This window comes from Bos indicus x Bos taurus, chromosome 13 (genome assembly GCF_003369695.1).
Source record: "Bos indicus x Bos taurus breed Angus x Brahman F1 hybrid chromosome 13, Bos_hybrid_MaternalHap_v2.0, whole genome shotgun sequence".
Taxonomy (NCBI): domain Eukaryota; kingdom Metazoa; phylum Chordata; class Mammalia; order Artiodactyla; family Bovidae; genus Bos; species Bos indicus x Bos taurus.
The window spans coordinates 8,359,166-8,384,445 of record NC_040088.1 but is presented as its reverse complement, the minus strand read 5'-3'; the positions used below and the strand labels follow the sequence as shown (position 1 = coordinate 8,384,445).

The following is a 25,280-nucleotide window of genomic DNA, read 5'->3' as shown; positions in this document are numbered from 1 at the left end:
TACAAGAAGTTGACAAAAACTATGCGTTAGAAAAGTAGGCAAAAGGCAGGTTGCAGTAGGCCCCAAAACGCCAACTGAGGAGTTGAAATCTTATCCACTTTTCAGGATTCAGGAAAAGCGTTAAGACCATGCCGAGAGAGGACCATTTGGAGACCAGAACCAGCTAGGGTGCATAGTGGGGTTGTTTGGAACTTTTTGCTCTCCCTCTCCAGCCACTCCTGGATGGCTCACAGGCTGGCTGCAAACAGGAGTCCTTATAAGTGACTCAGCTGGGCTCCTTGGCCTCTCTGAACAGAAGGCTCAAGGCCAGAGTGTAAGCAGTTCTTTATGCAAACCACTGCGGCCCTGCCCCCGCCAGCTGGCATCACCAGGCATTCGTTCATTCAGCACTTACACCAACACCTACAATAACACCAAGGCTCTTGGCTTTATTCAGTCAAGGCTGTATACACGTTCTGTGCCTTTTGAAATCACTTGTCCTCACCCACTTCTTCCGCAGAAGCAAGATGAAGTATCTGTTTCATCACGGCCTCATTCAAGCCTCCGGGCTACCAAGGCTGAGGTTTGGAGGACAGTATGGAACCCCAGCTGGCAGGCTGGGCGCTGAGCACCGGCAACACACAGGGTGAAGAACATGTCTTCCTTGTAAGGCACAAGTACTCGAGCTGTTTCCTGGCTGTGTCCCTGGCAGGGAGAAGAGGAAGGTCATGTCCTCAGGGGTGTACAGGATGCCTTTCCTGCTGTAACTGGCAGGCCTGAGCAGAAAGCACTTTGTCCTGGCGGGAGAGTCAGTGAGCGTCCTCAGCCAACAGGCAGGTCTGTGTGTGAGTGTGTGTGCAGTCCCGCGTGTGGTGGGGCAGAGTGGCTGAAGAGGCGGCGGCTCTGGGAAGGTGGCTGAGGGCTCCAGCTGGACCTCTCCAGCGTCTCCCAGACACAATGAAATGAAGGCTTGTCAAGGTGAAAGTTCCCCGGGGCAGGGAGCAAGTACAGAGAAACAGCTGTTAATGGGAACCGGTGTGTACATGAAAGAGTATTTATTGAAAACATGGTTACTGACAGGAAGCTCCTGGCCACTCTCAGGTTACAATCTTGGCTTGCAACTGCAAGTGTTGACTTTTGGTTTGTTTTGTTTTTTTGGCCTCCCATTTTATTTTCCCTCCAACATTCCACCCTAGGATAGGTAGATCTTATATAAATATATATACATGTCTGTAGAAGTATGGCCTATAGTAAAGAAAATATACAGTACACTCTTCATTGGGCAGTCCCCACCATGCTAGGCTACCAATACTGAATGCCACGGTGCCCGTGCGTGTGGTTTACGAGTGCTGCAGCACCAGGGAAGCCTCATGGGCACAGCGGGGGCCTCCGAGGGCCCCGGCCAGCTCCCTGAAATCATGGCCAATGGCAGAGACCACAGCGCTGGCGGAGGCGGGACAGGGAAGGCAAACCTCCCGAGGTCTGGAAGGCTGAAGGAGCACAAACGGGAAGGGCAGCTGTTCAGGTTAGGTGGGAGTTTTCTCTCCAAGCAAGGACGTGATATAAATGTGGAGGGGAGAGCAGCGGACTCTAGTGACCGCACCACAGTCTGGGCCCAGGCCTCCTCTCGGCAGAGGGTGGGACTCGGCCTGCGTGTCTCTGACTTGCCAGGATGAGAGACTGTGAGCTTGCAGGGAGCCACGACCCTCTGCCCAGGCAAATGCGTGGGCAAGAGGACCTAGTGGCCTTGGAGACCAGAGGTGTCAGAGCAGCAGCAGCAGCAGATCGGCCCCAGGCAAGGCCGCGTGAGCCCTCATGAAGACGGCAAAAGCAAGGGCAAGGCATCTACTGAGCAAAGGCCGAGGCTTCCACTTAGATCTGAGACACAGGCCCGGGTCACTTGAGGCTCTCAACATGCCCAGCACATCTGTCCTCTGCAGGCAGCCTTTCCTGGGCCAGCTCTTGCCCCCTTGGGGGATCCAGGTGACCGGTGAGCAGGCTCAGGGAGAAAAGGTGAGTGGCTGTGGTTGACTGCGGCTCCAGGAGCAGTTTCTTGGCCTGGAAGGCAAGGGTGTCTGCTTTCGTCCCTCATGGCCCGTCCTCAGGCTCCATGGTGATGGCGAGGGCAGAACACCCTGCCTTCACGCCTCGAAGTGGATGGGGACCAAAAGGAAGCTCGGGGTGGTCCGAGGTGAGTCTGAGGTGTGACTGGCACTGACTGGCCCCCATGGTCACTACGGATTCTGTACAAGCAAAGACAAGGCACCAGACTGTGAGCGTTCCTCCTGGGCCCCAAGTCCCTTGCGGGGTACCGTCCGCTCCGGCTCTGGGCTCAGCCGTAGTGGTAGACGAAGTCGTAGCTGCTGGGCTCCTTGGGCACTGGTGGCGGGGCCTCGGGGATCTGGATGTTCTCCAGGTCCAGCAGCCGCAGCTTCATCTCCATGCTCAGCAGGGTGTCCAGGTCACTCTTGGTCAGCTCGCTGGACATGTCCTTCCCCAGGAGGGCGCTGAGGCCGTCGATCCAGATGCAGTACTGTGGGAAGCAAGTTGCAAATGTCACCCGGGGTCCCCTGGTCAGTGGGAGGGCCTGCTGAGGTCCCTCTGCTGAGAGGGCTCACAGAGTCTCTTTGGGCCCCCTGCAGGACACGCAGCACTGATCCGAGATAACGGCAAAGGTAAGCTGGGAGGTGATCAGTCATTTGCCCAAAAGACCTTTTGATTTTTATAAGGGATTTACGTTTAAACTCCCTAAGATAATATGAAGTGTGATTTAAAAAAAAAAATACTATTAAGGAAAACAGCAAAACGGGATCTAAGAACAGGGACATCAACTACCTGAGATTGCCCCCAAATTTGTAATGGTGGGGAGGAAATACATATTCGGTGAAAAAGGCAGCAAAGGAATCCCGGTAAAAATCAACTTTGTTTCAGGAAAAGTCAATTTAAAAAAGTCAATAAGTGTTAAAAATAAGTACTAGAAAAGCTGAACTTGAGGGCTTCAGGATAAGAGGGAACAGAGAATTCTCAATCCATTCCTCCCTAACTCCTCTTGTTCCACCTTTTTCATACCTTTGCTCACCTGTCTCCCACCTGCAAGTTCTTCATTTCTTCCCAATAAACTCCACTGGCAGCTCAGGCCCCCTGCCTTAGGGTCTCCTCTTCCAGAAGCCCCACCTCCAGTTCCCTCCAGTGGCTCCCAGAGCTCACAAGACATGTGTGCTCTTAACCACAGTTGCTCTTTAATATCTAGCATTTTCCAGTGTTACAGATGAAACTGCAGGCCCCGTGTCAGGAGCGCCAGATCCACCTGGCTTCAAAGCCCAGGTCAGATCCATTACAACATGCGGCCCAGAAACCCAAGGAGGAGGATCCTTCAGGTTCTCTTGGGCGGGTGGCCGGCCATGCAGAAACTACAAAGAGGAGACCTCCTAGTTCCAGGCAAATAGGTTACCCCTAGGGTACCTTGTCCTTCTAAGACAACTACTGCTGCTGGAAGGACCCCCGGCATGGCAGATCTTTGGTGTCACAGTCTTCGAGACACTCTGGAGGCCCCTGCCTTTAGAAAGACGTGCCTGTTCTGCCCACTCCTCCCCTCCAGCTGTAGAGTCACAGAGAAGGCTCAGCTGTCCAAGGCAGTGCCACACCGCTCACCTCGTACTTATTAGGTGCAATGAAGTTTAAGGTCTCATCGGGGTCGTACAGGATGGAGAAAGCCAACTCCAGCACCTCCTAGAGGAGAAAGGGTTCCAATCATCTGGAGCAATGGAACGGCCTTAGCTCTACACACCGGAATCCTGGCCCGAGTCCTAGCAATTTGGCACCACTGCCAAATGTGCCGATTCAGATGTGACGGCATCAGGCCCTAGGGCTCACGCACAAGTGGGGCTGTAGATGAGGCCAGCGGTCATCAACCTTCACCTGCCCACTCCCCACCCAAGTCAGGCCTGGGACGTGATGATACTTTTAAGGTTATAGAGAACTCATCTCTCAATGCTCTGAACCTTTGAATGTCAGAGTCCATGACTGTATTATCTCAAATACATATATATATGGATAATTAAACTGAAAGTCTTTAACAGTTTAAAAAAAAACCACCACAACAAAAACAAATTGTGGCCACAGATGGGACTTGAGCATCAACAACACAACTGTAATGAAAGAAATATAACAGGCTTAAATCCATGAGTTTATAATACTAAAAAACAAAACGCATGCACAAAATAGGTCACTGTTGGACGATACCAGAGACCTAACTCCTTGTTTTAAAAGTAGGTATATAAAAGGAAAGAATCAAGCATTTATCCTCCCTTCTTATATAAACCGTACCACTGGGGAACCACAGTCAATGACGGCAAGTTTCTCTTTAGAGAAGTAGTTCAGTTAATACATGGAAAGGGATGACTACACCGGAATACCACTAGTTTGCAAACCTTAATTTACTAATGAAACAAGGCACTGAGTGTCCAGAGTCTGCTAACATCAGAGAGACAAGCAGACATTATGTGCCTGATAGAATATAATACCATCTAGGAAGGAGTCTGGCCACAATAAGAAAGGTCAGGCCTGGGCTGGATCAAGCCTCAAGGTCTCACTACCAATTACAGATCTGGGACAGAGGAGTGGACTCAACTACACCATGGGGAGACAATCAGCAGATTTTAGACTCTGGAAAACTACCAAACAAGCAACCTGGTTTCCTCAACTAATGAACTGCAAAGAGAGGGGGAGAAAAAGATGGAGGGGGAACTTATGAATTAAGAAATTAAAAGAGGGAATTATCTGGCAGGCAGTCCAGTGGTCAGGACTCTTGTGTTTTCCCTGCTGAGGGCTTGGGTTCAATCCCTGGTCAGGGAACTAAGATCCCACAAATAATAAACAAAATTCTTTAAATTAAAAACATTTTTTTAAAGAATTAAAAAAAAAAAAACTTAGAAGACTAATCACAATGTGTGTCTCTGTCTCTTGCACACTCAGTCGTGTCTTACTCTCTGCGACCCCATGGATGGTAGCCCGCCAGGTTCCTCTGTCCATGGAATTTTCCAGGCAAGAATATTGGCCTTTGTTGCCATTTACTCCTCCAGGGGATCTTCCCGATCCAGGGATCAAACCCGCATCTTCTCCATCTCCTGCATCGCAGGAACATTCTTTACTGCTGAGCCACCAGGGAAGCCCCATCACAGTGTGTAGACCCTATTTGGATCCTGATTTGGCAAACAAACTGGGTGTGAGTGTGTGTGTATGTGCGTGCAAATGCTTATAAACATTTATATATTTTTATGTAGAGAAACTGGGATGTTTTTAAGACAGTGGAAAAATCAACTATCAGTGGAATATTTGATTCTAAATAACAACTTTTTATTTCCTTTTAGATGTGAAAACGGTATTATAATTATGTTAAATAGAGTCCTTATAATTCAGAGATACAATCTAAATGTTTACAGGTAAGATGAAATAACACTTGAGATTTTCTTCAAAGTAGTAAGTGAAGAGGGACAAGTGGATGTGGACACTGCCATGGTGGATGAGGCTGGGCAAGGCCTATATGAGGGTTCTATCTACTTTGGTGTCTGTTCAGATTGTTCTTAATGAAACATTCAGGGTCAGTTTAAAGAGACAGAGAATGGGAGGCCATGCATCCAGAAAGCAGCCACCACTGACTACGCCCAGGATCACTGGAACAGCAGCTCGGACTCAGGGCCGCCTCTCCACTCACCTTGTTCTGTTTTAGAGCACTTTTCTCTTTCATGTGGGGACAATCCTTCCCAGTGACAATGGCCTTAATGTCTGCAACAGGAACTGAAAAATGAAGAGAATTAGTTTCCGGAAGCTTTATGCTGTAGGTTGGTCCCTGCATCCAACCTGGTGCTGAAAGGGACGCCCTAGCCCCCCACCCCATGGGGCTGTACGAGCTCAGGGAGGGTGGCCTACGTCATTCCCTCCTCTGTGGCCACTTGGCCAGGACCCTGGCCTGCTGGACTGTGTCAAACCTAACTGGGGTCAGTGCAGGACCTCTGCATGGTCTCCCTAAGGAATGGGGCCTCAGACACCTCGCTTCCACTTCACGGTAGTAAGATGACAACGTTGGCCATAGCAACCAGCAGCTAATAATGACTCTTCCTCCCTGCCAGCCACTGTTCTAAGTGCTTTACAGATAGGACTCATTCAATCCTCTGAAGGGGGCAATGTGTCTATTATTCCCATTTTATAGATGAATCTTTAAAGCAGAGAGGAGAAGTAATTTGTAATTCATTAGAATTAACATCAAAGCCAGGATCTGAATCCGGGCAGTCAGGCTTCAGAGCTTCTGCTCTTAACCACTGCTTTTCAACGCAGTATTGCATCATCTTTTCCAATCTGCAAAACCCATTCCTATCTGTGATCTTACTGAATCTCCAAACAGTTCCTTGACGTCGGCCAGGTAGAGACGACCACTGATCACCAGGGAAACAGGTTCAGATGAAATAACTGACCTGAGGCCAGATAATCGGTTTGGAGCAGCCAGGACCAGAACTCAGATCTGCTGACAGGGAGTCCGGCTACACGACAGCCCAACAGGGACCTGAACTTACTCTTCTCCTGCAGGGATTCGAACGTCACCTCCCCTTGAGGGTTGTCATCCAAGTCCCCGTAGTGCAGGACTTTGTGGTTCAGGGCCAAGCGGCAGTACCAGAAACGCTCTGGAACACACGGGAAGCCAGGCAGGTGAACGAGGACAGTTCTAGGAAAGGCCCGGGCACACACGGGGCCAAGAGAGGACTCGCTCCCTGCCCGCTCCCCCCAGGGATGCTGCAGCCCCGCGTGCAGCAGGAGGGACAGACAGCCTGGAGACCACAGACTGGGGACCGCGCCCTCAGGTCACCTTGCCTCCGGCGGTTCCCAATCTTCCGGAAGCTGCTCCCCTCACAGAGCCGGTTCAGCCGCTGCTGCTTGATCAGCTCCAGGATCTCGGGCTGGATCTTCTCCCTCAGCTCCCTGGGGTGGATAAGCACAGGAGTAAGGGGAGGTCACGGGGATGGTAGGGGGAGGGCTTCGGAAGGGAGGCGGCGCTGGCCCTCCTGTTTGGGCACTTACACTATCGGTGGGGACTGGAAGTCATCCTGACTCATTCTCTCCGACTGGCGCAGCCGCAGGATCTCGGAATAGCTCAGGCTCCGCAGTTTGCTCTTGAACTGGTCCAGAGAGTTGGGTTTGGAGGGCAAAGCTCGAGTGATCTGCTCTCGGACCACCTGCATGACCTGAGAGAGGAGGAGGCGCGGCCTCAGCGCTGCCCCGTGAAACGGACACCGGGCTCTGCCCTCTGGGTCCTGGGCAGAGCAGGCACCATGGGCATCCGCTGGGCCCAGAGCACTGGCTCTCGAGGCACACTGGCTTAGACGGTTACGGAGGACTGCGATGCTGACAAACACTTCATTTCTCGTACCTCTCAACAGGTCAACGGTGGGGGAGAAAGAGAGGAGATGGCTGGGCCAGACAGGGGTTCAGGGCTTGACTCTGCACCTTAATCTGTTCCTCGAGCAACTCACTCAGCACCCTCAGGCCCTACCTACTCGTCTTTAAAGCGAGAGAATGGAAGACACATCTTTGATGGAGGCTGCCACGAGGAATGGGAGACCCCCAGTCTCTGGATGCACCGTGCCCGGCCCACTGGTGTGTGCAAAATACGTTAATTCCCCCAGAACGACGGCTAAAGTGAAAAGCAGGACACCACCTGCACATCCCATCAGCTCCCCACCAATGAAGGAAAAACACATGAAAAAAAAATACTAGAGGGAAACATAAACAGGGTCGTGATTGCTGGGTAGGGGAATTACAGATATTCCCCTTCTTTGTATTTTACAAAGTTTTTACAATGAGATGAGCAGCTTCAATAGAGCCAGCTCCTAGATTATCAGCTTTTGAGGGCCCAGCAGTGCCGTCAGAGAGGTAGGTACTCAGAAAGCATCGAGGAGTGGCTGCTACTGCTAAGTACCCCGGCATGAATTCTTGCGGGTCCACTCGGACCTCTAACACCTGTAGTTCATGCAATTGCCTCGGTGCCTGCATGGTTTAAGTGCTCAGTAACCCACGCTGTCACTGCCACGCTTTCCTCCTGTCCCCAAAGGAAAGTGGGAGGGGCTGGTACTGGTCCACCGGGCAAAACAGGGGTCCAGTGGGGAGACACCTGCTCAAGGTTCTGGGAGGGCTGACACGCTCAACGCCTCTGTCCTGTGACTCAGCGCTGCCAACCATGCTGTGTTCCCGCTCAGGGGTCGCCAAGCTCGGGCCAGCTGCCCCGGGCTGCCCTGGGGTTGCCTTGCCCGGGCCTCAGAGCTCTGCGACCCTGACCTTGTTGAAGTCCTCGGCCGTCGCCCTCATCTCCTTCCAGGTCTTGTTCAGCAGCTGGATGCAAATGCCAAAGAGCTCCTCGAACGCACGGTCGTGGGTGAAGAACATCGGGTGGTAGTCGTTGCGTCCCTCGTTTGCTGTGGAAGGAGAAGCGGGCAAACGATGACGCTGGGAGGCCACGTCTGGAAACCTGGGCTCCTCTGCAGTCCGGAGGAACAGAAGCAGACTGAGGACCGGGAGGGAAGTGGGTAGGGGCGGAGCTCTGAACACGCTCAAATCACCAGCTCAAACAAGCCACGGCCACGACTCCCATAAACAAGGGTAGACGGATTACAGCCCACTCAGTGACTGAAAAAAAAAAGCCCAAGAAGGCTGTCCAGTCGCAGAGACACCTAACGTTGCACTCTTAGGTCTCACCGGCCCCGAGCACAGGGAGCGGGCGTGCAGGGGAGCCGCGTACTCACGCAGTTCCCCGACCTGCAGGATCTCGCACAGCATCTTGGTGAGCTCGATCGCACTGCGGCCAAAGGGGCACTCGTGTTTGTCTTCTCGGCTGCTGTTCTCCAGGACGATCTGCGGGCGAGGAGAGGGCGTGAGGGAGGGAGCGGGCAGGCGGGCGGAGGGGCATCCGCGGGGGCAGCTGCCCCAGCCTTTACCCGGATGTAGGTGTCCTGGTGGACTTTCGCCAAGTACAGCATGTTGTCCAAGGCCAGCATCCCAGGCGGAGTCTGGGTGAAGTCCATCGCGGGGTTGATGTGGTTCTGGGCAAAGAAAGACACCCGACTTGAGACCCGACGGCCTCCAGTGCGGGGGCTCACTTGAGGGGAAGTCCGATCGCCCCTCCACCTCGTGCTGCCTGCCGGCACACCACACCTGCCCGCCGAAGCTCTGGTCATGTGCCATCTCTATGACGGCTTGGGCTCCTGGCCACTGGACTGTGGCTGACTTGTCTGGCATCCCCAAGGCCTAGAATACTGCTGGTTGCTGAGTAGATGCCCAGTAAGTGTTTAATTAACTCTATCCTCAAGCTGTCTCCTATTACAATACCCACTCCAGCTTCTCGTGGAACCAGCTGCTTTGATGAGTGGTCCCCCCGCCACTCATCTGGCCCACTTCCTGGGTCCCCCTACAGATGGGTTTCTTTCAAGGGGCCAAATGTTGCACATAAACTTGTGGACCAAGCGTCGAGGGCCCTCCAGCCGCTCAGTGTCTCCAGTTCCGGGGCTCCCATGACGATACGTGTTACGAGGGAGGGCTGTCAGGGTTCTGTCTGGGGGGGCCCGCTCACTCCGTCGGGGGAGAAGGTCTACAGTGTTAGTGTCTGGCAAACTCACAGTGAACCCCAGCATTTTGTAGTCCTTGGTGTACATGGCTTTGCGTTTCTCAGTCCCACTCCCGGGGGTGTTGCTGGGGTCAGAATCTGCATCAAATGCAATCCTCCTCAGTTCAAATATAATGTCTCTTTGAGCCTGGGAGGTGAAACAGACTGTCAGCAGATGAGTCAGCTGATCAAAGGAAGCAAGGAAAAGAAAGGAGTGGGTCGAGCTTTTCCAGGCAGAACCCTGGCCCCGATCAACCCGAGGAGGCATCACACAGGACACAGATGGAAGGGATCACGGCGAGGCACAGAGCTGACAAAACCGTTTCTGTAGACACAAGGAAGCTCGGCTCCCGGCACCCAGCAGGCGCTCCAAACACAGGGCACAGCGCGCCGCATCACACGGCACACGACGCCAGCCGGGGGAGCCTGGTCCCACTGAGAGCCCACCTGGTCATTGGGGTCCATCTTGGTCATCATCCTCTCTTCCAGAAGGTTAAAGGTCAGGACTTGCAGGACATACAGCTGATGGGCCATCTCGGTTTTGATGGGGCGGTTCCCTCGGATCACGTGCTGGAAAGAGCAAGGGCAGAGGGTTGAAGTGGTTTCTGCTGGAGGGTTGTGACATAGATGCGCAAAAGACAAAGCACTGGGCAGGGGACAGGGTTCTCTCCCCACATAGCGCCGGCATGCTCCAGAAGTGGAGGGAGCGTGAACGGGCCTGACTCAGGCAGGGCTGACGCACTGCAAGCCCCAAGGGCACCATCTTTTTTTCTGCCCGGTCCTGGGGAGGGAAGTGGGACGAAGGGTAAGGTTATGACGTGGGAGGTAGGTGGCGGGGCCTCATTCCAGTCGATCCCCACAACAGAGTGTGTGTGTCAAGAGTCACTGGCAGAACTGGACGGCACGCTTTTGTCTCAGGAAAAACGTTCAGGATGGCCTCATGGAGGAGACAGGTTTCAAAACGATCATTTTCTTTCAGTCATCTCTAGACACGTACACCAAGGCGGGGGGGCATCTAATGCTCCCTGTAGGCCCCCCACTCACCCCTTCTCTCTCCCCTTCCCCCTGATCACTCTACGCCCCCTCCCTGTGTCCCCACCCCAGTCCTTCTTCTCTGATGACTATCCCCGCCTGCCCCGAGCTCACCGCTCCTCCCGATGCCTGCTCGCCCCAGCTCCTCAGGCCTCCTTCGCCGCCCATGCTGCATCTCTGCCCTGCCCTACATCGCCCCGCTGTCCTCCCAGCTGACCACGCTGGTCCGCCCCGTCTCCCACCCGTGGTGGCCTCCTTCCCTTTCCTGCCTGCTCCCTGCATCCCTCACTCCCTCCGTCTCACCCGCCATCCTGAGGCCCCGGTCGCTCTTGCTCTTTTCTCATCAAATGGAACTCTTGCCCGGTCCCCACACGTGCCGCCACCTGTGCCTTTCGCGTTCTCTTCCTCCATCTAGCTCATCTCGAGAGCTGTGCTGTCCAGTATGCGAGCCCCTAGCCTATGTGTCCACGTGCCTCTCAATCAGTTAAAATTAATTCAAGTTACAAGGCCTCATTTTAAGCTGAGGCACTAGCCTCACTTTCAGCTCAGCAGGCACCTGTGGCTGGTGACTACCGTCCAGCAAGAGAGCTGGTGTGGAACATGTCCATTCACAGAAAGTTCTGCTGTATCTAGAGCTCTCTCACTCTAGATCAGTCCTTCTCCAGAGCTTGCACACTCTCTTCAGATCTGTGCAGCCTGATCTGGTAGCCACTGGCCACCCGCGTCTGCTGCACACTGGAAATGTGGCTGGTCTAAACCGAGATGTGCTGTGAATGTAAACAGAGTCTTGGCATGGAAAAAAATGTAAAGTATCTCCTTAATCACTTTTCTATTGATTACATGGTGATATCACAGGGTTTCAGACATACTGGGTTAAGTGTACTATGCTATCAAAAAAACTAATTTTCCTCCTTCGTTTGTTTGATGCCGCTGCTGGAACACTGACGATGAAACCGTGGCTCACGTCGTGTTCCCGCTGGCCGGCACTGCCCTCGGCGTCCTCTCCCCACCTGCGACTCCAGAACTCTTCCCTTCCCTGGACTGCAAGGCCCCAACACAGGATCCACAAGTCACAGGTGGTGCTGAAATTTAAACTGAAACTGTCAAGGACGACAAGCTCAGTTCTCCAGGCGCACCGGGCACATCCCAAGTGCCCACGGCCATCCGGGGCGTGAGCCACTGCTCTGCGCTGCCCCTGCTTGGCCCGCGGTGAGCACGCTCTGCCCTCATCTCCCACCCCAGCCCTCTTCAGCTGCCTCCACTGTGTCCGTCTGTCTCTCGAGCTTCCTTTTCACGGTCCGCCCCGACCCAGTCTCTCTCCTCCACCTTGGCTGCTTCGGCCCTCTCCGCTTCGCCCAGAGTCTCTTCCTTTCTCCGGGTCCTGCTGCCACTCTGGTTTCTCCCTACCTGTCTGTCCCTGTGCCTCCCTCCTTGCCTCGCTCCATAATGCATAAAGCCACTCTGAAGAGAGCCTGGTTTTCATTCAACACAATCTCCCTTCCTCAAACTGAGAGAGGTTGGAGCCGGGGGAGGGTGGTTACTCCAGCCCCCAGTGGCTAAAGGAGGTACAGCTCCAGTCTGATGGAGTCTCATTCGACTGCCAAGCACCTCGAGGCCTCTGCTCTCTGATTCAACCCCACTAAATGCAGACTGAAGTGAGCATGAATTAACCTTTTCCGAGTGGACACTTTGGATCCTGAGTCCTGACACTGGACAGAAGCCTTGCTTGTTCTCCACGTTTGTCCAGGAATGAGCTGAACTTTTAAACCCATTCAGGTAAAGGACGAGCCCCAGAATTCATTCAAGGTCTCTGGGAAGGGCACCCACTCCCACACAGGCAGAGGACGGTGCCCGACACGGCTGCCCGCGCACGTGGACGGGCCCTGGTGCGGCAGGCGGGGGCAGCAGTGTCTGCTCCTGTCCGTCCTGCCGCACTGTCATGGGGCTCTGAGCGGGGAGACAGCCCCAAGGCGGGGCTGGTTCTGCAGGGTGACGTCCGGCTCTGCCCGTTCAGAGCAGCTGATCCACTTCTCAGGCGCCCACGGGGATGTCTCGAATTGTGGCCCCCGTACGTCTTGTTCAGGTGAAGGAACTGCCCGTGAGCAGAGCACTCAACGAGCGCCAGGCCCCCCGCTAAGCCCTGTGTGTGTGCAGTAGCTCATTCGGTCCTCACATCCGGGTGAGCAAATCGAAGCCCACAGACGGTAAGTAGATTGCTCAAGATCAAAGACCGGTTAACAGTGGGGGGGCGGGGGTGCCGACTCCAAAGTTCATGTTCAGATTTCTGAAGGCTTTCACACTCGACTCTGACTTCTCGTTTTGTTTCTTTCACTGCAGTCTCCCAGTTCCACCTTGTTTTTGACAACCGATACGATGGCCGTCTTTTAACTGAGCTCCTTGGTGCTCTTCCTCTGCCCTCACCTCCCGCCTCAGCTCTCTCCCCACCACCGCTCCGCAGGCAACACAGACCGTGCACTGTGATCTTTCTAAAAGGGCAGCCTGGTTATTTCACGATCCTGATTAAAGCTCAACTGCTTTTCGAAAAAAAAAAAAAGAAAACAAACAAGGTCCTCTTTGCTACCTCTCCAGCTGGTCACAGGCTTCCCTGGTGGCTCAGATGATAAATAATCCACCTGCAATGCGGAAGACCTGAGTTTGATCCCTGGGTCAGGAAGATTCCCTGGAGGAGGGCATGGCAACCCATCCCAGTATTCTTGCCTGGAGAATCCCATGGACAGAGAAGCCTGGAAAGCTACAGTCTATGGGGTCGCAAAGAGTCGGACACGACTGAGTGACTAAGCATAGCACACCAGCCGATCACACATCCTTGCTCCACCCTTTACAGGACCACTCACTCCTCCTGGGTGTCCCCCTTCCCCACGCAGGAATTCCTTTTCTGACTGCCCGCTTACCCTCAGCCTCACCTACAGCCTCCTACAGCCCTCCTTCATGGCGGGACTGCTGGGTCCTCCCCTGGAACCCACAGGCCGGGCATCCCTCCCAGGGCCCCACACAACTTGGGAGTTACGGCTGGTGTCAGTCAAATGAATTGCTCTTTCTGTGTCTATTTTAACACAGTCCTTCTGGATAAATTTTTTTTGGAATTGTGGGGCAACAAACAGTATTAGCTGGCTAAGGACCTCTCTGGAGGCTCTGCAGTTCCTGGTGGGCCAGCCTCCTCGAGACAACCCTGCTTAAAAGGATCACAAAACACAGCTTTCCAACTGAGGAAGGGTTAAGTACCTACCAGTAAGTTTCCTGAGTGCCCACCTTGCTTCATAGCAATTTCGCTAATAGTAGTACAACTATAAGAATCGTAGGGGCTTCCCTGGTGGCTCAGTGGTAAAGAATCCACCTGCCAATGCAGGAGACACAGGTTCGTTCCCGGATCTGGGAGGATCCCACGTGCTGTGCTCTAGAGCCCGGGAACCACAAGTACTGAGCCCACCTGCTGCAGCTACTGAAGCCCGTACACCCTAGAGCTGTGCGCCAAGACCAGAGAAGCCACTGCAGGACGCATCTGCGCACCCCAACTAGAGAGAAGGCCCCGCTCGCCACAAGCCAGTGCCGCAAAGACCCATCACAGCCAAAAATGAATAAAATTATTAAAGAAAAACAAAAAACAGTAACAGCTGCACTGAACCGTAACAAAACAATAACAATAACAAAATACAGCTTGTCTAGGAACTTACATTGAGGATTATGGACCGAAGGTGCTTCTGTGCAAATGCATTGGCCATGTCCTGTTGAGAAGAAGAGGCAAATGTGAGCCGGGTGGCAGGCACGGAGCTGTGACAACGATCCAAAGGAAGGGATGTCACAGCTCTCGGGCTTTTCCCCTTGATTTTTTTCTTCTTTTCAAATGAAAGGTGGGCACGTGGGGTAAAAATTCACAGACCTTCAACTATGTATTTTATACTCTGAAAAATTCCCGCACATTTTCTTTCCAGAGTACAAGTGAAGGTAAACAGGGCTTCCTTTCTCAATGGCACAATCAACTGAGTCATCTTCAGAGAGGGACAAAGACTACTTTAGGACGAGACATTACAAGGACGCTGGGCAACAGACAATGAGCACAGGGCACAGAGCAGCGTGATGGTTCCCAGGCCACATGCACTGTCCCCGGCTGGAACCACTGCCAAGGCTGCAAGGGGCTCTGATGAAACGCTGACTCCAAACCAGGGATAGGGCTTGGCCCCAGCATCTCCCCAGCCCCCAGCACCATGCCAGCAGGAGCTCGGGCGGGATGCTTATGACTCACTTCTGACCGGTTTTAGAGAAGAATCTGTTGTGTGGTTTGGGGTACTTTTTCACGACAGGGTCGCCTTTTTTATTATATTGGGTTCAGATTTTGACAGTAACTATTTAGCACACTCAGGAAATAGTGTCCTAAGTTAAGTGAATCTCCCAGGGAATGAAGCCTTAAGGGTCCTCTCAGAACCATTATTTTGACCATTCTTGTGCTAATCTTCTCAAAATATATACACTTCTTTATTTTTGAAGAGACTGTAATGATTATAATTTAATCACTGCCAAGGATTTGGTCCCATCAGTAAAACCCACATCAGTTACTATCCTATGTTGTGACACTGTTCTGAAAAGTTCTGACATAGCTTCTGAAATGTGAAGCTATTTTCCCCTAAACAAAATGCGCCTAGATTACTATGCTTTTAATTTTCTGGACAGCTTTTCATAATTCATCGTCTCTTCCTTCCAGTGTCAGCCATCACTTCTTATAATGTTAATTCGTATGACTTCACTTTCTCAACTGCCTCCATTTAATTCCACAGATAATCATCTTTCTCAGAGCTGGAAGGCCTCTCTTGCTTCTAGATTTCTGGCCACATTCCCAACGGCTGAAGCTGCCAGGAACATTAAGTTTTACTTTGTGTCCCCCGAGCACACACTGGCTGGCAGAGGAAGAAGGTGGACTAGAAACTTCTTCAGTAGCTATGGGAGGCTGGTTATGGAGCTTAAACCTTGCTGTCGTCAGTGGGTAATTGCCAGTGATCTGCTACTGGAGTATAAAGGCCTTCGACCAAAGATTTCTCTGCGGTGCTGGCAGGGGGGAGAGCGGAGAAAGCACTCACTGTCTTTCATATCCTTGTAGAGCTGACCTCTCCGAGCTCCCTCTAACCAAGAAATGAGCATTCAAACTCCCTCTGTGAACCGTCTAAAGCTTCTCCAATTGCTATGGTCTAGTAAGCATCCAGAAGGGCACACATTTCCCTTTACTACTGCTACCGCAAGCAGGAAGGCGATGCATCTGGGATCATCCAGATGAAAGTCATAGGCTATTCCTGAATCTGATCTTCTCCAGCTGAACGACAGACCCACATGAAGGCAGGTTACAAAGAACAGACTGGGCCATGTTCCCCGGGGCAGGCAGCCCCTTCCTTAATCCTTGAGGTGACTCTGATCTGCAGTGCTTCCCTCCCTGCCCTGTCAAATGAGATTTATAGCACACAACCTTTTCCTGTGTCTTGGAGCTCCGTGAACCGCCTGATCAGATCAGGAGATTTTTGCCTGGCTTTGACCTCCCCACCTGGAAGACAGCGGGGCCCTTTCCACACGGCAGTGCTACTTACAGTGACAGGCAGGTCTAGCGGATTAAGGTGCTTGTCCTGCCGGCAGAAAGCAAAAAGCACAGAGAGAAGCAGATGGAAGAATGAGCTTTCGGCTTACATTCACAACAGGACTAGGGAGGAAGAGATGAACAGAGCAAGCCATCCAAGAAAGACAAGGACAGACAGAACCACAGATGCTCCAGGTCCTCCCACCAGAACCTTCCAAGAACTCAGTGCATGATCCCACGGGAATTACGACTTACTGAGCCCAGGGGGTTGACCGAAAATGACAAAGCCTTTCTTATGTACCTCTCTTGGGCTTTGACCAGAGAAATCAAGAACGGCAGTGTTGGAAGGGCCCTTACAGATCCTTTAACCTGGCCCTTGCATTTTACAGAAAGAGAAGTGGAGACCCGGAGGGGTCAGAGCACTTGCCCAGAAGTGGTGAAAAAAACACTCGGCCTTGGGGCTCTGGCCTCTGAGGTCAGCGTTTGCCCCACTGGCCCGCTCATCCCTCGTTTCCTCCCTGGGAAAACAGCCTTTTTCTCATGACATCCTTATGAATGAATCGGGCAGATGCTGCTCCCACGTTATAGGTGAGGAAACCGGGGCTCAGAGAAATAGAGCAATTTGCATCATGTCACATAGCTAACTAATAGGGAAAAATTTAGAATCTGGATGAGAGGATCTTCAGACATGAAACTTTGAGCTAAGTCTCTCCACTGTTGCTTCCTTCCTTCAGCAAGGATAGGACCTGGCAGGGCTGCCAGGAGAGTCTCTTCTCCCTGCTTCTTGATCCTCTAACCCAGGGGTAGCCACACTAAGGCCAAATGAGATGTCAAGGTCTTATGAACAGTCACCACACCCCCCTGCTGTCTACTGTCTGAGGCTTCCTTGGCTATAGCGGGAAAGCTGAAGAGTTGCCACGTAGACCATAAGGCCCACCAAAGAAAAAAATATTTATTCGGCCTTGAGAGGAAAAAGTCTGCAGGCCCCTGCCCTGACCTAGGACCCAGCTGGTCTCCCTCCTTGGTCTTCCCGGGGTCTTCCTTATTAGCAAAGCCACTCCGATGGGCTCTGGCTACAGAGGGACAGGACGAAGGACTCTCCCAAGAGTCCCTGACTGGCTGGGTGAGAAGTCTTCTCTCGGAAAAGCCCAAATGAAAAGCTTGAAAAGGCTGCCACAGACCTGTCGCTTGTCCTCAGGGGCCTTCAGAAAAAGTGCGTTAATCAGTGCAATGGCGTAGGTCTGAATCTCCTGGTTGGAGCTGTGTTAACAGAGAAAGAAGGCAGAGGGAGATTAGCAGACTGAACAGCAAGAGATGGTTTACAACAATCACTCGCAGACTGTCATAAAATAATCGGAGGCCAAGGATCAAAAGCCTTAAAACAGGGCACAGCCCCTGACCCAGCAATTCAAGCAGGAAGAATTTATCCAAAGACAGCCATTAGAGAGCTGTGTGCAAGTTACTGGCAAAGTGTTTTATCAAAGTACTATTAAAAAGAAGAATAGGAAATAATGTGAATGTCCACAGGAGCAGCTCTGTTCATGTATATGAAAATCCTAAGCAGTCACTGTTTTAGCACAAAGGTTCTTCATTTGGGGTTAGGGATGGGCTTAGGGTATCCATACACCCTAGAAACGGTATAGCCATTATTCCATTTATCTGGTTGACTATGTGACAGTTTTTCCAGGGAGGTGAGAGTCCATAACCATTACTGGATTTTCAAAGGCATCTGGGATGCAAAAAGATTAAGAACTACCCTTTTAGAAGGTTCTTTGACATGGGACATGTTCAAGACCTATTACTCTGTTAAAAAAAAAATCAAGGCACACAAAGTATGTGTAGTAAGATTCCAACTTTTTTACAAGTATGCATAGAAAAGACAAGACCAGTGAGACAGTCAATTTAATGTTAGGGACTTCCCTGACAGTCAAGTTGTTAAGACTCTGCACTTCCAATGCAGGGGGCGTGGGTTTGATCCCTGGTCAGGGAACTAAGATCTCACATGCCTCGAGGGTGGGGTGGTAAAAAAAATGTTAACAGTGGTTATGTCTGGCGGTGGGATAATGGGCAAACGGTTCCCTTATTGTGCTTCTCTGTTTTTTTGAAGTCTTCAACTGTGAACATATTTTATTTTAAATCAACAGTAGCTACCACTTTTCTCTGGAATCTCATACTCCCAGCAATTGATGAGAACTCTCCACCTGCTGTGTCACAGCTGCATTCTGAGGCTCTTTCCAGAGGGGCTGCTGGGCTCCCAGGTCAGGCGGGGGCGTCTTGGAAGTCTGATTGAGGGCACGAGGCGTCCCTCAGCCCAGCAGCAGCGGACATGACTTCCAGGGACAGCAATGGGTTGAAAATATTCACAGACTGACCCCTAAGAAACGCCTAGCTCCTCTCTCCTCCCTAAGGAGGTGATTGGGTCATTCCAATTCAGAAACAAAGAAACAGAGGTAACTCTGAGGTCAGGAAAATCAGAACTCTCCATCTGGGGTTGATCATGTCCCCTCACTTCAATCAACCTTTTTGGCTTTTGGGGCATGAAAACAGAGGCTGAAGAATCCCCTAGAGAAGTGACAAGGAGAAAGAAATCAGAGTTGCAAATTTTCTTGTGCTTTTTTTTTTCACTTGGGCTCGTGGGAAGGTTTGGGCTGAGAGCATAGCTGAGTGAAGAAAAGGCTGCTAAAAACAACCGAGTCTGGGAATTCTCGCTTCCCCGGGAACCGGAAGGGTATTCAGTCAACAACCCACATGCTGGAAGGGGGCAGCAGGTAGGAAGGTGTCAGCAGTATCAGCATCCTTGCTTTTGGCAAGTCCAGGCCCCTTAAATTATGTGGAATGGCAGAAAGGGAAGAAAAAAGAAGGGGGAAGGGAGAACAGCCTCCTAAGGGTTCATCTGTCTTTAGATCTTGTTTACTATCCGTTAAATGTCTTAGGATGGGATAAACTTAAAAAACAAACAAAACCAAAAAAACAATGACCAACAACAAAAAAACCTCTCCTGAATGAATACCTATCCTGTGAGGTCTCTACACTAGACTTTTTCTCTCCTTTGATCCTCCCAAGCCTGAGAGGTGGGAGGGATTAACCCCAGCGCAGAGGTGCGGAAACTGAAGCCAGAAGAGTTAGCTTGCCGAGGGCAGAGACCTCGTCTGCAGTAGAGCCTGAATTGGAACACATGCTCTGCAAGACACTTCTGGCTACCCTCAACTGCACGCTGCTAGTTCAGCAAGAGTTCATTCGACAAATACTAACAGAGCTTCTACTTAAAACAAGGGATACAAAACTGGTCCCTGTTCCCAACTCAACGTTTAAAACGGGAGACAGATAATAAAAAATACAGTATTTCATGTAAATATGATCGTCATAGATACAAACAGGGACTCCTGCGCTCATAGAAGAGAAAGCATCTAATTCTGTCTGGCACCATAGTGATACAGAGAGGGACTGGGACAGTTTCATGCTATCCTAAGAGGTGAAGAGAGTTACAGAGGGTGTCAGGCAGGAGCGTGACGTGACCAGCTCTGAATTATGGGAGGAATTCTGGCAGTGAGTAGCAGGGAAGAGGTGACGAGTGACAAGCGGCCCAGCACCTGGGAATACAGGTGCGGCGGGAGGAGGGCAGAGGGCTGGGGGGCGGGCTGGGCAGGAGGCGTGGCAGGGCCACACTTACACCTGGAGGTGCGAGATGAGCTGCCCCACGGTGATCTCCTCCGCGATCTTCTGGTACAGGCTCTGACTGTTCAAGACCATGCTCTCCAGGATGGCCAGGGACCTCTGCAGGATGGACACGTCCACCATGGGCTGGCTCACGTACCCCGCGATCTAGAGCCAGAGAGGGCGAGGCGGTGAGGAAGCCCGCGAGGGCTGAAGGCTTAGGTTTCAGATGCCCGGCCCCCGCCCAGGACTCTCCCTGCTTAGGTGTGCTGCCCACTTCTGGACAGCCGCCCCCAGGTGACAGTGGTGTCTGCTGTGTTGGCCAGGGTGCCAGGGAGTCCCGGGCATGGATAATGCATAACTCGATTTCAAATGACAGCATCCACTCAACTGTGTTTCCTTAAACCTAAGAACTTAAATCCCTTGTTTTTAGAAACAAGGATTTCGGCATGGAAGGGCTGTGTGAGGAGCAGAGGGTCTTCCTGATCCTGGGACCTCGTGTGCTCGCCATGTGCTGTTCCCCTGACGTACACTTTGTCCCTGTACACACGCAGAGACTCAGGGACATGGAAAGGACCTCCAAGTCTCGTAATTTAATCTCTCTGCTCAGTCCCCATGAGAATATCCTTGACACATGGTCACTGCACTCCTGCCTAAGTGTCTCCAGCCATCAGGAAGTTCTCAATGTCCCAAGCCAATGACAGGTACAATCTAGATCAGCTGAGATATCATTTATTGGTTTTCAGTTCAGTTTCTGGAAGTGACACTGCCTCTTCTTCTAGAAGGACAAAACTAGAAGTCTCTCCTCTCCACACTGAGTTCATCTGACAAATAGGCTCGCCTGCAGATTTGTAAACAGAAGGCACACTAGTAAATGTAAGAGAATATAAGGCAAATGAAATGAACATTTTTTTTTTTAAATCCCAAGAAGAGGGAGGGCTCAAGAAGCAGTCAAGAGACTTAGGGATGGGGCTGGCGGGCTGGCTGGCGCTACCGCAGGTCTCACTGACAATCCAATCCCACTTTGGCCACAATGGATTCTGGGAGCCCAGTCCCACCTTCTCAGCACAGGCCCTGTGAGTATAACAAAGTCTCGGTACATCTTCCAGGAGCCACAGGAAGGCCAGACCCTGAGGATGAAAAACCTGGCTTGGGGCTAGAAGGCCGACCCTCCCTGGAGCAGCTGTGTGGCCTGCATCTCCCCTCGAGCCTAGAGGACACCTGGTGACTGAGGGAGGAAGGTTGGAAGCCTCACCTGCTTAATAAAGGTGATTGAAACCATGTCCCAGGAGACAATGCCATGGTCCATGAGCTCTAAGAAGGCAGTCAGGGTGAATGCCAGCATCTCACTGTAGCTGAGACATGTGCAAAACACACACAAAACGATACGAAGATTCAGAACCGGGGAACACGGGAGTGAAGGGAGCTGCAGCAGGCACGGGTTCAGCGTAAGCACCACACGAGAAATCTGCAGACACCACCGGCCCTGTGCCTGGCCGACGCCGATGCCTACACGGATTCCTCCCCGGATCTCTAGTATCACCAAGGGGAAGGCGGCTGGGCGACCAGGCTTCCTCATCTCAGGGAAACAGTCCCTCGGCCACCTCCCGTCCAGCAAATGCCCATCAAACCACAACACCGGGTGGGGTGCCCAAGGGAGCTTGCGTCCCAGCCCGCCTTCAGGCCAGGAGGCAGCAGGATGCAGGAGAAAGAGCGTGAACTTTGGCCCATGGTTTCAGCTCCTGTCTGACCACTTCCTAGCTGGGCAAATTTTAGACTTCTAAAATTTTCAGACTTCTATTTCTCTCTCTGTAAAATGGAATTCTTCTCACAGTGTTAACCTCACAGGGTTGCAGTGAGGACAGGATAAGGCATGAGAAACCTGACCAGAGTGCTGACGGACAGGAAGGCTTGAAATGTTTTTTCCCCTTCTCTGCTCTGTATACACTGTATCTGTTATGCACCCATACCTGCATGTGCGGGCCCAGTCCCTTCATGTGTCCGACTCTGCTACGCCTTGGACTATGGCGTGCTAGCGCTCTGATTTACAGACCAAGTTTGCGTTTACAAAACATGTTCTGACCCATCTCACCCACGATCCTCCTCAGGACAGGACAGCCAGGTGGGTAGCACCTCCATTTTAAAGAGGAGGGAACCACGGCCAGTCAAACCCTGCACTCCTGGGAGACTGGGAACGCCCGGGTAGGTGCTGACGGCAGCCACAGGCTTCAGGATTTTCGTGCAGCCGGAGAATCCACAGCTTAAAACAAATACCTGAGATGAGCTGCTCAGTTTGGCTAAGAAACTTCAACAGCTGACCCATCAGCTGAAAGAAGACTTCTGACTCCCTCTCTGCTGGCTTAGGTTCCATGGGCTTAGAAGACAAACTAAACATGTTTATCCACTGCTGATATCAACAGGGCAGTTTCCCGCCACGTTCCCCTTAGCACTGGAGGATCACAAAGTACGCACCCACCGTGAAAACGGGTGACAGGCAGACAGCGAAGGGGCGAGGGAGAGCTATTACAGAGGAGGGCCACACACGTCTGTGTATAAGGAGCCTGTGTATGGGGGCTGGTGCCTGGAGAGGGAGGGACGTGGGATGTGGTTAAGAACAGACAGACAGAGATCTATTCTAGTTGATAACGGACAGCCTGCTGATTAACCTCCATCACGTCACATCGACTTTCCAGGAACGATTGCAGCTGCGAGCTGACCTCTCTTCCCAACATCCTCAGCCCTGAGTTTACTTCTCACTTAGCACAGGGCTGCTCTGTCCCGACTCTGAATTTGTGAGAGCCCAGCTAGACTAGGAGACTCAGGGCCACAAGTTATACCCGTGTGGACCGTAGCGCTTGGCATGCTGCTCCGCACGCAGACGGAGCCCAACAAGCGCGTCTGACTCAATGGAAGAGACTGGGACGCCCCGCAGTGTCGTAGATCTGAGACTCCCCTATCGAGACCTCGGAAACACTCACTGGGATAAGAGCTTGGTTCCGCTTTCCACGAGCCGCGTCAGCACAACGATGCCATCCATGTTGATGAACTCGGTGGCGAAGGTCACGTCGGCAGAGAGCTTGGCCAGCTCCTTCATGGCGTCCAGCCGGGTCTCCATGCTGGAGGACTGGGTCCTCTCCATCAGCTGGCGTGCAGCCCGGGACTATGGGACCAAGGACAAGACACAGGACATCAGCTCCCCGTGGTGGGTCACTGCTCTGTGAATAGCTCCCAGGGGCCCCTGTGGACTCTCAAGCCCAAGGCAGAAAGAGCTTTTCACACTGCTTAATATTTGCCAAATAAATGTTTATTGGATCCATCAGGGAATCACCAGTAGGTCAAGACAGATCTGTAGCCAAGTGTATCCTTTCTGTATCACTCTGGTCTATGTATTAAAAAGAGTTCCACAGATGGAACATAAGAGATCTGAGAGATGACAATCCACTACCGACGGCAAGTCATAGAGAGACAGACGAATGCTGCTGTTAAGTTGCTAAGTCGTGTCCACCTCTGCGACCCCATGAACTGCAGCACGCCGGGCTTCCTTGTCCTTCACTATCTCTCGGAATTTACTCAAATTCATGTCCATCAAGCCAGTGATGCTATCGAACCATCTCATCTTCTGCCATCCCCTTCTCCTTTTGCCTTCATTCTTTCCCAGCATCAGGGTTTTTCCAATGAATCAACAGATAATGGTTCAATCAATACTGGAGAGTTTTTCTTTTTTTAAATTGACTTTCAGTTGATTTAGAATGTTGTGTTAGTTTCTAGTGTGTACCGAAGTGTCACATGTTTTCTACACATACATTCTTTTTCGTGTTCTTTCCCTTTATGGTTTATTATAGGATACTGAAGCTAGTTCCCTGTGCTATGCGGTAGGACCTTGTAGTTTATACCTGCTAATCCCAGATTCCTGATTTACCCCTCCCCCACCCCCTTCCCCATTTGGTACCCGTAAGAGTTCTCTATTAACTAAAGCCATCAGACAGCGGAAGAGGTTGTCTCTTGAAGTACTGGGCTCTTGGTCACTGGAAGCAATCAAGGAAAATCTAGATGACATGTGTCAAAAGTGCTATCGGAGGAATTCCTGCATTGGATGGAGAATTCAATCTGATGACCTCTAAGGTCTCTTTTTCAATCTGAAACTGGTAAGCCCAATACATATATATATATATATATATACACACACACACACACACACACACACACATATATATATATATACACTTTCTCTCAAAAGTCCAAATCATTGTTCCTCAAAGTGCTAGCCCTGGAGAAACTTTAAGAATGCCAAGCAGCAGCTAATTTCGAGACAGCTTTTAGAAAAGGACCAGCGGCGCCCTGAGCAGGCGGCCCCTTCCCTCCTGGAGCGCCTGCCTCCTCTTGCAAACACGACTGCGACCCCTCCTCCCGTGTTCACGGGTCCTTCCTGTTGCTGAACTTCTTAACTGTACAGCCAGTGCCTCACATCTTACTGGTTCATCACTCTATTTTCTGTGTGTTAATTTCATGGTCTCGGTTTGAATGGAAGAGTCTGGAGAGCAAAAACGCTCCCGGGGTCTTAATTTTTCTTACAGTGCTAAAGCAAGTGACCGGAGCCCCCGTTCTCCGCTGTCAAGGAGTTAGGCTGCCCGCATCTCTCCCAAGCGACCGGAGCCCCCGTTCTCCACTGGCGAGGAGTCAGGCTGCCCGTGTCTCTCCCTGCCAACCATGCACAGCTCTTGAGGACACAGTGGAGAACATGAGCGCAGAAGAAAGGGCCACGGGACAGAACGATTCGAAGAGCACTGGCCTGTACCACACTCAGAACCTTCCAACCCCAAATGTCACTTTCCTCCTGAGACGGCGTTTCTGGGTGGCCGCCTCCCGCAGCTCCTGTTCCAGGGAAAGTCACCTGGTCTGCGCAGGGGCCTGGAAAACGCTTGGGCACGTCTGTGAAGGACACAGCTCCCAGGCTGTCATGTTAAACTGGCAGAGCATCTGGGGCAGAGATGGGGTCCTTAGAACGAGAAGAACGAGAGGGAGGGAAGTGGGAGGCAGAGATGCCGTGAACACTGGCTCTGCGGCTCCCAGACCTGGGTCTGAGATGCGGCTCTGACCTGTCCTGAGTGTCGATAACTGGCAAGTTGTTGAACCTGAGTCTCAGTTTCCTGATCTGAAAAATGGGGCTATAGAGAGTACTCATCTCATGATACCCTATGTGAAAGGATTCAGCTAAACCCAGGCATTCAGCAAAAAGCAGCTGCAGGTACTGTGTAGATGGAGCAGGCTCTCACGTTACCAAGGGAACAGGGGCCAGGAACGCCCTCCATTACATGTCCGTAACAGGACACACGAAAAGCTGCAAGAGAAGCTGCAGACGCGCTGAGGCCACCCCCATGTCACCGGTCCTGCTCT

At 51.8% G+C, this 25,280-nt stretch overlaps 1 protein-coding gene across 5 annotated transcripts in view; it reads right to left on the bottom strand.

The window, feature by feature from the left end:
* Nucleotides 1-1,010: 1,010 nt before the first annotated feature.
* ELMO2 (engulfment and cell motility 2) overlaps nt 1,011-25,280 on the bottom strand; it is a 38,342-nt gene continuing 14,072 nt past the window's right edge. For 2 of the 5 annotated variants that reach the window (XM_027558374.1, XM_027558378.1), the window contains 18 exons: nt 22,865-23,046; nt 21,142-21,241; nt 20,945-21,016; nt 19,903-20,054; nt 17,414-17,492; nt 16,246-16,281; nt 14,350-14,400; nt 10,073-10,195; nt 9,639-9,773; nt 8,961-9,065; nt 8,769-8,877; nt 8,305-8,441; nt 7,051-7,214; nt 6,839-6,951; nt 6,549-6,656; nt 5,693-5,775; nt 3,631-3,708; nt 1,011-2,512 (listed from right to left, as the gene is read on the bottom strand). In XM_027558374.1, coding sequence (XP_027414175.1) covers nt 2,312-2,512; nt 3,631-3,708; nt 5,693-5,775; nt 6,549-6,656; nt 6,839-6,951; nt 7,051-7,214; nt 8,305-8,441; nt 8,769-8,877; nt 8,961-9,065; nt 9,639-9,773; nt 10,073-10,195; nt 14,350-14,400; nt 16,246-16,281; nt 17,414-17,492; nt 19,903-20,054; nt 20,945-21,016; nt 21,142-21,241; nt 22,865-23,046 — 2,028 coding nt within the window. In that variant the 3' untranslated portion in view covers nt 1,011-2,311. The remainder of the gene's footprint in view (nt 2,513-3,630; nt 3,709-5,692; nt 5,776-6,548; nt 6,657-6,838; nt 6,952-7,050; nt 7,215-8,304; nt 8,442-8,768; nt 8,878-8,960; nt 9,066-9,638; nt 9,774-10,072; nt 10,196-14,349; nt 14,401-16,245; nt 16,282-17,413; nt 17,493-19,902; nt 20,055-20,944; nt 21,017-21,141; nt 21,242-22,864; nt 23,047-25,280) is intronic. The other 3 variants (XM_027558375.1, XM_027558376.1, XM_027558377.1) reach the window with 3 other exon arrangements.